Raw genomic sequence first — 12670 nt, 5'->3', positions numbered from 1 at the left:
CAAGAAACAACAGTCTGAGTTACAGAAATATTTTCCTGCATCAAGGCTCTCACCTTTATAGAAACTGGGATGGGGGGAGGGGATGTGTAGTGTTATTTTTATAAAATTCCCAAATGTTGTACTAAACAAAATTGAGAAGTAAGTATTTTTTGAATAGAATAGAAGTTGTAAATGAAATAACTAATCACAACCAGAATCTTTGGTTTTAATGTCAAAAGGAGAGGGGGTTGGTTGCACACTGAGGATGGTTCTCCAATACGATGCCTAGGGAAAGGCACTGGCTTCAGCTGGATGCTCACTCCAGCAGGATTCTTTGCACAATGCTAGCAAAGATCAGTGAGAGGAAGGCTGGAGCCAGGCACTGCTTCATGACGGTTTGAATTTGGTAAGACGGGGGATAAGAGTTAATGATCTCCAGCCACAGAGTGGCTTACCATTTCCTTTATGTTTTCTGTACCTTGTTAACATATCAGTGTATCTGCTGTAGGATGAGTTCTAAGCCTTTCTTTCTTTGGGGAATAAAAAAAATCCACCCCATGACTGTCCCATCACTTTACAAATTTATTATTTACACTCCCACTGACTTTAGGAGAGAAAAGCTAACACTTGTGTGCATGCGTGTGACAACGATTCCTTCAAAGGATGTTGGGAATCCAGTCTAACAGGGATCTTACATACACAGCAACACATAACAAAGGGATTTACTGTCAAAACGTTTATTGCAAAATGGAGTCTTAGAACAAAGGAAAGCAAAGAAAAGTTCACATCAAAATGAAATGTATGACACCAACTTGGATTTCTGAATACACTGTGGACTTTGTGCTGGAATATCAAATTCCAACTATAAAATCAGTAACTGAATAGTCTTACCACACAAGAGTAAAATTTAATCTTCCATACAAACATTATACAAGATATTTGGCATAGGACTTGCTCAGAATAACATTGCAATAGAATAATTGAGAAAAAGTTTTTGTTAAAAAAACAATAAAGTGATAATGCCATCTATTCAAAGCTCACTCAAAGAATATAAATATTTTCTATTATTTAGTACAAAAATTTTAAGAGTGCAAAAGCAATATGTGCAGTGTATCATATCTGACATTAAAAGATATACTATTCTGCACACAATATAAAATAATTAATGTAGGTGCTTGGAACTCTAGTTTCGAAGTAAATAATCACATGCCAGAAAGCTCCTCACAGGCAACAGAGTGCAAACAAAGGTGGAGTCTGAGAAAACACGGCTAGTCTTCTAGATTTCCTGATAGACACTCATTTTTCATCATAGAAATGCTGTATCTAGAGCTGTCAGGCTATGCTACAATCGAGAGAAGAGAATTGATTTTTATGTCTGGCGATGCTTAACACTTAAACAGGAAAACAGTCTTACTCAAAAGCAGCAAAAGGTGCCTGATTATAGAAAATTTATGCTCTCTTATATATGTGGTATGATGAAACTCTGCTACTTTCAAAAGGCTGCAATAAGTCTAGTATAATAATTTTTTTAAGTATTAATATTTAACTCAATAAGTTTTAAAACTGTCTTTCATAAAACTCTTACCATTCCAATGAAAACTCTGAAAAATAGTTATATGCACAGTAATTCTGGGAGGTCATTCTGGATCACTCCTAAACCCTCCCCCGGCCCCTAATTTCTTGATTTTTAATGGGGATCAAGTTTGACTACCTTAGCTAGTGTTTAAAAGTCTAACAAATTCACTGCATGTTAAAAATCACTGGTTAAAAACCCACCCTCAACATTTCCAGAGCACCAAAAACAGTGAGCTGTATGCTTTCAACTTCTTTTCACTGGTTATGTAAAATAGTAAAATGTAATTTTGCTTTCAAAAATGAGTAGAAAAAGGAGGCTTTAAATTAACCTATAGAATTGTAGCTATCTCAATGAGTTTTTTTTTCTTTTTTTTTTTTTTAATTGTGGAATCAGTGTAATGGGAGAGTGACCTGCCCTGGTGCATTCGGCTGTTTAATCAAGTTGCCACCAGCATTCCTAAGGAGAAAGAAACCATTTTTAGGGAAATGGTGATTTAAGATAAAGCCATGAAACTCACAAAATTCAGGTTGTATGCTGCTGTAATTCTAAAAATACATTTTGTTTTGACTTGGGTAATTTTGTTCAGGAGAAAAATAATTAGACACGAAACTCTAAAGCTTCTGGATTTGATAAGTTTGTCAGTGGGGAAGGGACAATGCTACCGGGTTTTGTTTTTGGTTTTTTTTTTGAGATGAAGTCTCACTCTGTCATCCAGGCTGGAGTGTAGTGGTGTGATCTCAGCTCACTGCAACCTCTGCCTCCCGGGTTCAAGTGATTCTCCTGCCTCAGCCTCCCTAGTAGCTGGGGTTACAGGCATGTGACACCACACCCAGCCAATTTTTGTATTTTTAGTAGCAACAGGGTTTCACTATGTTGGCCAGGCTGGTCTCGAACCCCTGACATCAGGTGATCCACCCACCTTGGCCTCCCAAAGTGCTGGGATTACAGGCGTGAGCCACCGCGCCCAGCCCCTTTTGGATGGAAGACTTTACTGAGCACACTGTCCCTGGCATTCATAATGTTACTATTCCTGGCACGGGGCAGCAAATGCCACCCCAGTTGCTGTGACAACCAAAAATGTGCCCTAGCCCCAACACTCTCAAACACCATTCGGTGACAGCACCACCCCAGTTGAGAATGACTAGGAGGGTCTCATCAAATTCTACAGGATAACTTTATGAATTAAGAAAAAAAGATGAAAGGTGAGACATTTTCGGTTGCATGTCTCTGATAATTATTCCCACAATTGAGAGATTCAATTCTCATTTTGAATGTTTACATTTCTCACTGTTTCTTTTAACCCTTCTCTTTCTAAATGTACACTTTTGTAAATCAAGTAATTGGAACTAAATCCAACACTGATAATTGCCATTTCAAACACTGATCTGAAAAGTGAATTAGAAGCTGTACAGTATCGTCATTAGAAATTCTGCATATGGCTAATAAATATTCCTTTTAAAATTAATAGAGTCTAAAGTCTTCCAAAGGATCTTTACAGATAGAGTGAGACACTATAAAATTCTGATTATATGATTTAGATTTTAGGGATGTTTTAACATTTTCAAACCACTAGAAGGACATTGATTGGGAACAGAAAGTAATAGAGCCAACGTCACGTGGTAATGATCAATAGTCCAGTTCTACGAGGAGAACAATGTTAAGCTCTTCACTGAGGCCAATTCTGCTGTATTCTAATTCCTTGTAGGTTCTTGGTGGTAGAGTATTGAGCTATGACCATCTCTGGAATACTGGTGAGGAAAATGGCAGCAGTAAAGAAATGAGGAAAATATTACCTAATTAATGATAAAGTTAGGTCCAGTACAGAGTCCTGTTATTTTTCTCTTTGGCCCTATTTGGCTGCTTTTATTAATGCATCAGAACTTTATGTATAATCATATGGATTTATATGTAAATTAAGAAAAAATGTCCATTTCATTCAGTTCATATGTTCTAAATGTATTGCTGATCATTCTTAAATGAGACTCAAGGTTTACATTCTTACATAAAGTGCAGAGATCCCGAAGTTAGCCCCAAAGATCCCCTTGCCTTTTTCAGCCTTGCTCAAATGTTACCTTATCAGTGGGGCCTTTCCTGACCACACTTTAAAAACCTCAACACTCACCCATGGGCCTTATCCTCCTTCCCGGCTTCATTTTTTGGCATATACTTATCAAATGTGAACATATGATGCATTTGCTTTATTTATCATCAATCTTCACTCACTGGCATGTAAGCTCTGTGAGTGCTAAGATTTTCATCTAGCTATCTTCCAGAACAGTGTCTGGCACAGAGAAGGAGCTCTATGAATATGTGTTGAATGAACGACTGTATCTTTGCCTTGTAAACCCCATGCTATTGGCTCTCTCCTCAGGTGGCTGACCACTGCACCCCAGGGCATGCTGGAAAGACAGGAGTCCCAAGCCCTCCCTTCTACTCTACTCCAAGCTTTTCTGCTTGGGTGCATTGACTCAAGTCAGGTAGTACTTCTCTATGTCTGAGCACAGACAGGCTGTGTTCATGTATTTGTACATATGTGTGAATAGACAGAGAAACTAGTAGCATGGGTATGTGGGGGAATCCATCTTTTAGGGAGAGATTTATCTACTGTTTTTGTGTTTAGTCTCACCTCAGACCAGGTTAAGCTGGCCAGGGCTCATGGTTTTCAAAGAGCAACAGAAGAAATCTGTTTAGCTTACATTCTAAGAATGTTCTCTTTATCCTTCCTGAAAGCTATCCACTTTTAATTTCATCTCATACTACAGAGAAAATATTATTTGAAACTGATAGTTTCCCAGAAGGTTACTGAAATCACTTATTTTTCAGTGTCTTCAACTGGCACCATTCATAGTAGCTAACATTAACTAGCCACTTTCCATGGGCCTGGTGCTGTGTTAAAGTGCTTTACGTATATTATTTCTTTTAATCCGCACAATGATCCTTTCAAGTAGGTACTATTATTATTCCCACGTTGAAGATCAGCAAACAGATGCACAAAGATTAAATAATTTTCCCAAGGTTGTCGAGCAACTGGGCCCAGGATTCTGAGTGACAGACTCTGATCCCTTTCTTCATCACTATGCCACCTAGACTGCTGTACACCTCACACCCAGAACATTCTATTAGTTATTTCTCCCCAAATGAAGCTGGCACAGCATACTGATCATTATGTGGTATTTTTCAGCTCTCAAGGGGCATTAGAAACATGTCACGCTTCAAATTCTAAGAGGCTTTTAATGATCAAATATAGTTAGAAATACTATTAGATCATATGTATGATGATGTCCTTTCTTTAAACTTCCATAAAAAGACCCACCAAAAATATTTTGGTTTAACAGTCAAATAATGACACTCCTTTCTAATTTAGATTGAAAAAAGTCTTAGTTCTTTTGCCTCACATAGATAATTAAAAGTGTTTTATAATTTAAACAAGCTTTGACAAATAGGTGATAACATTCTGAGAATATCCTTGGCTAGCCAGGTTTTCAGAGCAGTGCCTGTATCTACTTCTAAAACACCAACATTATTAAGCAGGGTTAAAACAAAAAACAACCCTGGTAGGCTAAACTTGATATGGAAAGGACCTGTGCTTTTGCCTAAGTGAGGATAACTTATCTTTACTATTTCTTTTGTAATATTTAATTTCCTCTTTAAAATAGCTGAGCATATGCTTAGAATCCTGGATTATTACGCCCCTCTAAAAAACAAACCACCACACATACCCCACTTGCTGGAAAATCCAGGAGAGGCATGAACTCACCCCACTAGAAGCATCCCCTTAAGACCACCTCTTTCTCTTTGTATAAAGCACAAGCACAGCCTTAAATGACAGTGTGTTGTTAAGAAGCTTCCATGGCCAGCAGTGGTATGAAAGTTTGCAACATCTGCTGTTGGTTTCAAATCAGGGTATTTTTCCTTCAAATACACTACTGAGAACACTGCTCAGGCTTTACTTTGAGCAGCTGTGCTATTTAGTACTAAAAATTCTCAGCACTTAGGTATTTCTGAAGAGCATTTTGTTATAACCTTCTTAGATCATCTCAGTATTGTTGTTGCTGGATTTTGTACTATCAATTCTTTCTTTTTTTTGTTTTTTGAGACAGGGTCTTGTTCTGTCACCCAGGCTAGAGTGCAGTGGTGCCATCATGGCTCACTGCAGCCCTGACTGATTGCTAGGTCTCAAGCAATCCTCCTGCCTTGGCCTCCCAAGTATCTGGGACTACAGGTGTGTGCCAGCTAGTTTTTTAATTATTAGTAGAGACGAGGTCTTACTATGTTGCTCAGGCCAACCATTTCTGATATTACAGTGTATTGCTATAAGAAAAAGTATGTCACAGAATTACTACATGTCACAGAACAGTTAGGAGTTAAGAGTGTTTGTTCAAAATGTAAGTTTTTAAAAATGATTTGAATAAAGGAAATAAAGTCAAATACAAACTAAAAAGTATTCATTAAAAGAAGAAGCCAGAATGTCATTACTTTAAAAGTCCTATATTGTATATAGAATCACAAATTTCTATAATCAGGCACCACATTTGCTGATTCATAAATATACCTCTTTGGCTTAATTCTCCCCCCATTTTTTTGTAAGCAAAAATAAATCAAAAGTAAAGTAGAATTGATAAGAAATTACGGTCATGTAAATGTGATTGGCCTAAAAATGCAGTGCTTGGCTTTCTGCCTCCTTACTGGTTTTTGTACAGACTGAGATAAACAAGTTACTTTTGTGTTTTCCAAACATTTGTGATTTTATTACTTTGCTTTCTGCTTTCATTCACTATTATCCATGTCATTATCCTCCTCCTCACCATCATCATCATCATCATCATCATCGTCACCTTCTGACAAGTCAAAATCACTGAACCCCAGAGCCATGTTGACTTTCTTCCCCCTTCTCTTAGATGTGGTTTTGGAAGAATTCTGCTTGGCTTGCATGTTTATCTGCATCCCAGAATGCATCACAGCTCCTGCTTTGTTCATTGAGAAGATATCCCCAAAGCCCATCAGCATCATGGCCTGCAGACTTGGGTTCATGCCATGGCCCTCCCCGTTACTTGTTGCTGTGATCTGACATGACATCTCTGCACTGTTTGACTCCTCTGTTTTAGATTCAAAGTAAGACTCCTCAGACATTCTTGCAGCAAGAGGCAAGAGAAGCTATCAAAAGGGAAGAAAGGACAGAAGTAAAAAAAGAAATTAGGACCAATTTAAATCAGGAAAATAGATACCACAAAATTAGTTGGCACTACACAGGAGGTAAATGATTAGTGAAATAAATGAATGTAGGGAATTATGTGAGAATTTATTTAATGGCAGATTTGGCTCCAGCATATTTGCCATAATTTATGAATGACAGGATAAATCACAACCAAAAGTTTGCAAAGCACCACAGCAAGCCAAATTTCAAATGGAAAAGAAGTTGCAAGTTTTAAGCCCTCATTTTGCTTAAAACAAAATAGTTTTTAGGATTTATCTTGACTTTTCCCAATTTCACTTTCATAAGGAAACATTTAGTTAACCATTATATTTTTTAAAAAAGAAATTAAGCAGAGATTAAATCTCAAATGAAAAATTAAGAAACTTTGTACCCAAAAGAAAAGCTTAGAGGAAGCACAAAAGACAGGTCAGCAGTCTATACAGTTCTAGGGAAATGTGGGTTATTAACTACCTTTTTATCTGGATTAGTACTCTGAATATACACTAAAAATTAGTCTAGAATTCACTTGCTTCCACTTATTTATTTATTGTAGCCAGAACTGATGTAATACTATTTATTCAAATTATTAAATAATTCACTTGTGAACAAATTCTAGATTCTGTCTCACATTTAAGTTAGACATAAGTACGTAAACACATGAAAACTGGGAAGAAAGGAAAATAGTGTTATTCTAATATGCTCTGATATTCAAGTTTTCTTCTTTCAACAGAACTTTTTTCTAAGATGTCACCACTCACAGTGGTCACAGACATTATCTTCTACTTTACGTAATTATTTTGAACAGCCAACTTATTCCCATAAATGTTTGGGCATATCCATTTCAGGGGTAAAACTGTTAGCACATGAAAAATGTTACTGCCTTTTCTTTTGAGAAACAAGCAAATCAAGGCTTATGTTTTTGGCATAGTTTCAATATGGATACATTTATGATAAATAATGTACAAATAATATACTAGGATGACCTCTATATTCTGGTACCTAATATTCAGGATCAATTTCCTAAATTTTTTTTTTTTTTTTTTTTTTTCTGAGACAGAGTCTAGCACTGTCACCCGGGCTGGAGTGCAGTGGCACTATCTCAGCTCACTGCAACCTCCACCTTCCAGGTTCAAGTGATTCTCCTGCCTCAGACTCCCGAGTAGCTGGGATTACAGGCACCCGCCACCACGCCCAGCTAATTTTTTGTATTTTTAGTAGAGAAGGGGTTTCACTATGCTGTCCAGGCTGGTCTTGAACGCCCAACCTCGTGATCCACTCCCCGCCCCCCCACCAGCCTCTCAAAGTGCTGGGTTTACAGGTGTGAGCCACCGTGCCTGGCCTCAATTTCCTAATTTTTAAAGTGAAGTTGGAGCTGAGTTTTTAAAAAGTAGCTTGCTCTTTTGGGAAAAACCCTCCTGGAGTTGTTAGTTCAATAACTTTAATTCATATAATTCAACTGAAAAGTATCCATTATATGGAAGAAAACAATTGCTTTAAATCTTTAAACACTGGAAACAGGATGTTATTTCCCTTGCAGTCAACCTTCTCAGCTTCTGAAATTCGTTTTCAATTGTTAGATATTCTCAGGAACTCTTTGTGGCTCATTGTATTATTTTGAGGGTCATTAGGTTTGACTCTAAAGATCTCTATAAATGTTTCTCAGATAAGCCTGTATGCTTAAATAAAAAGTTTACATCAAGCTTCAACTATAATTAGAAAATAAACATCCATATTTATGCATAATTAATTAATCTCCTCAAATATCCTTAACTAATGTTTTAGTTTTAGGAAAGAAAATAGTGCCCTTGAAATTAATTCAATGATACAATTTTTTATGAAGTTACATAAATGTTAAACTTACATAATTAAGATGAGGCCACCTACAGGAAAGCTAAACCTCCAGCCACTTCCTTTTTAAAATGTTTATTTCATCTTTCTCTAAGAAATCTCAGTTAAAGCTAAACAGAAACTGATGTGAGGACAAAAGAAAATACCTACTTACAAAATATCTGAACATAAACTTTCTTTCCTTCAGAGATACCAGCTCTAAGCAGAAGACACATTAAAAGCAAGTACTGTAAAGAAAGAAAACTTATCTCCCATAAGGAAAAAAGAAGAAAATCTCATTGAGATTGTGCTGCAGGCACATTGTTAGATGGTAGCCCTCAGAGCAGTTCCTTCACAGAAAGTTTTGTGGGGTTAAAAACTCAAGCAGGCAACCTACCGAGCACACAGAGCTTTATTGTAGAGCACTTTATTATTTATTACGTAACTATGTTACTAAGAGCAATAATGTGTGCAAGGCAGCCCATTTCTTAGCAAAACTGATGCCAATAAACTAAAGAAAGGTTCTGAAGCATATGTGAATGGGTAAAGTTTTTTCTTACAATACTACATTTAGAAAGAGTCAAGCCATGCAATGCTTTACAGCTTTAGATTTCAACGCATTTTAAAGCAAAACAAAACCTCGCAGACTTCAGAAGCTGTGCTCTAGGGACGAGGTCACATTTTTGCTCCTGTCCCTCATGAGCTCTGGGAGAAGCACTGCTCCTATGCAGATCCCTAGAGTGAGGCTTTCAGAGGCTGCCTGCTGACACCCAGTCAGCCAGAACAGGAAACTTCCCTCATCGTCTTTCTCACAAGCCAAGTTAAATTCACAGATAAAATGTGGCACTTTTAATATGTTCCATGATAGTGTTATGGATAGCAATTCAATTCATTTTGGAATTCCCTGGAGAACCAAAGTCCTTTTTTCCCAAGTTGAATCTGATAATAAACATTTAGCTTCACTGTATTTTCCTTTTTTGGATTATCAGGTTGCTTCTCCACACAAGTTAGGAAGGAGACAAACTATTTTATTCTTTAGACACCGGAAAATACTTTGCAACTGGGCACTGGCTGCTTAATGAAGATTAAGACTTTTAAAGATAGGAAAGCTTTTTGAAGATCACAAAACGAACGGCATTTCAGTATTTTTTGGCATCACCATAGCAACTATCAAAAATGAATTTAAAATATATGTTTACTTTTAATCTACCATTACTTGGGTAATTTTAAGTGAACAAATATTGCCCATTAAAAACCCTGGAAAAAAAAATTATAAATTTATACTTAATTCCTGAAAATGTTATGCCATTTAAAATAGGAAAGAATGCTGAAATTTGATTAGACTTGAATAATACCATATCAGCATGTAAGCTCAAGGTTAGTGTATAACCAGTGAAATGCTTAAAAATAATTTTTCTATTCCTCTAAATACAAGACTTGGGAGAAAACAAGATACTGCCTAGGTGTAATAAATACTGAAAGCTTATCCAGAGAGAATCTTTTTCCAATATTTTGCTGCCCATGATCATAACACTAAATTGAGTACGAAATATTAATGCTTCTCATTTGCATGTCATCATGGTTAGCTCCATTTTAGAAGGAAAACATGGTTAAGTTCTGACACATCAAAGACTCTGTTAGTCAGTGAGCTGCTGGAGTTACGGTTATTAATGACTGAGCGACTAGAAGGAGTTAATCAGCACCGAGGTGCATGTTCTGAGACTGAGCAGATGGTGTGAAAATACATCGGATTTTATTATTGTAATTCTAATATACAAACACACTGACAGAATAACAGTTCTTAAGGAAGGAGCCAGAAATAGGATAAGCTTTTCTTTTAAATTTCTGGCATTTTATTAATTGAAATTAGGTATGAACGCTGCTTGAGTCCACACGCGGGCCCTTTAATACACAGGCGCGAGGCAGGAAATGAGGAGGGGGCGGCGGGAGGCAGGGGAAGAGGTGCCATGCTGCCATGCTCAGCCGTGCAGCCTAGAGCCGCATACGGAAAGACGGCGAAGGGGGAGGGTACTCACCGGGGTGTTGGACTGCTCTGTCAGCTTTTGCTCCCACATCTTTAAACGTCTTTCTCGTTCTTTAAGCTCCTGCTCCTTAAAGCTGAGATCACGCTCTAGTTTCTTTAGCCTCTCAAGAGTTGCCTCAATTTCGCACCTGCACAGGGATAGCTGGTGTTAAGTCTCAACTTTACTTAAGAGACATCAAGCGCTTAGTGGGTCCATCAGAATGCTAATCAAAGTAAAAGACACATGCTGGTGCTTTAAAATCAACCAGGAAACTGCCGGGGAGAAGGAGTCTTTTATGTCCTTAAATATCAAGAGGTAGTTTCTAGCTTGGAAAAATAAGCTCAAAATATTTCAACAAAGTGTTGAAAGTGTTATGCCATAGTGCAGCATAACCTATGGAGCTGGTGTCCTGGTACAGCCATTTAGTAAATGCTTACATTTATCTAGTTTTTTACAGTTTGTAAGTGATGTTATATATGATCTCATCTTATTCCCATAACAGTATTCCCATAACAGGTATTAATCTCATAGTATAGGTGGGAAAATGATATTCAGGTTAGGTGGTCAACAACACACCATCAGTAAGTGGTTGAGATGACACTTTAGGCTACTCATTGGCTGAGTAACCCAAGCAATCAATTGACTAACCTGTCTCAGTTTCCTTGGTTGTAAGGGGTGGTGGTTATAGTACATTAGGGTTCTCCTACCTGCCTGATCCTTAGACTTACATAGGCAACTTGTTTTTTAAAAAAACCACACACCAGAACCCAGCAAAACATGGATTTCTAGGACCCTTCCTTAGAGCTCATGAGTCAGTAGGCCTGGGTGGGACCCTGGAATTTTCATTATTTTATAAAAGACCCGAGTAATTTTTACAATCAAGCAAGTGTAGAAAATCCTGGGCCAGATGAACTCTTAAGGTTCCTTTTAATTCTAATAATTTTTAAAGGAAGTTATCCCCTTTGTGTCTATAGGCCAACCAACCTCACCACTTGGAACCATGTGCCATGTTACAGAAATCTGTTCTTCACAGAAAGTGGAACTGGTACCATGGCTCAGCACAAATGTTTTTCTCCTTTAGGGCTGTTGCAATGTTTAAGTCTAAATTTATGTTTTGAGAACTGGAAGCTCTTTCCCTTGAGTTTCTGAAAAGCCTGTAAGTAAGCAACAATACTAAGAGAATGAGGGAGAGGGAGAGGGAAGTCAAGGCTAGACAAGGCACTGGAGAGAAGGATGCAGAAGAAGATGGGAACTGGGTGACTATTGCAGAATAGCTGCTGGGTGCTGCCAGCTACTGCTTCTAGGTGCCGCTGAGGCAATCTTGTGTTGTGATGGCATAATCATGATTGAGACGTTGACTATGGAAGGTAGAAGCCCCCATATCTAAGTTAATGAATATATGTAACCAAAGTCTGCCTTCTTCTTTCTAGGAAGAATAAGAGTTAAGTGAACAGCTTACTCTTACTGGAACATTCCAATGCTCTTACAGATAATAACTAAGTGAATGAAAACAAAAAGTTCAGGCATTCACTGGCAAAATCCAACTCTGAACAGGTATGGAGGTGGGTCTGGATTTGGCTCAACATTTCACTTCCCTACTCGTCTGAAATGCACCTCAGAGCAAGGGAGGCAGCAATCAGGTGTAAGTAGCTTCTGCCGCACCACCCACAAATATCAACACCCTGTGCCTTTTACTGGTGCCATTTGAAAAATCATAAAAGGCTATAAGTCACATTACAGTCCCTAAAGAAGGCAGTGAATCAGCAATCTTTCAGAATTATGACTGTACCATAAAGTCCAAATTTTATCCCTGATATTTCTGACAAAAATATTATGCCTATGCATGTAAACAAAGTTTTTATTTTTCAGTGGAGGACTGAGGGGAAAAAACGTGAAAAACCTTAGGGTAAATTTTTGTCACAAAAAAAGAAAAGAGTGAGCCATCTTCAGTCAGTGAGGCGGTCAGAAGGCGGCAAGGAGGTGGTGGAGCTGGGTGCGCTCAGTGTGCGATGGCAGAGGCCTGGGCCAGCATCTACATGGCGCTTCTGCCGACCCAGTCCCCACACCCCT

At 37.9% G+C, this 12670-nt stretch overlaps 1 protein-coding gene across 6 annotated transcripts in view; it reads right to left on the bottom strand.

Annotated features, from left to right (window-relative positions):
- The window catches only part of MAP3K20 (mitogen-activated protein kinase kinase kinase 20), a 193648-nt gene that overhangs the window by 41485 nt on the left and 139493 nt on the right, over nucleotides 1-12670 (bottom strand). For 5 of the 6 annotated variants that reach the window (XM_024243279.3, XM_024243281.3, XM_063712868.1 and 2 more), the window contains one exon: nucleotides 10613-10748. In XM_024243279.3, coding sequence (XP_024099047.2) covers nucleotides 10613-10748 — 136 coding nt within the window. Of the gene's footprint in view, nucleotides 1-700; nucleotides 6710-10612; nucleotides 10749-12670 lie in introns of those variants that run through there. The other variant, XM_024243283.3, reaches the window with a different exon arrangement.

The sequence above is a fragment of the Pongo abelii genome, chromosome 11 (assembly GCF_028885655.2).
Source record: "Pongo abelii isolate AG06213 chromosome 11, NHGRI_mPonAbe1-v2.0_pri, whole genome shotgun sequence".
Taxonomy (NCBI): domain Eukaryota; kingdom Metazoa; phylum Chordata; class Mammalia; order Primates; family Hominidae; genus Pongo; species Pongo abelii.
Note: the sequence above shows the minus strand (reverse complement) of the source record. Positions and strands in the feature narration are given on the sequence as shown.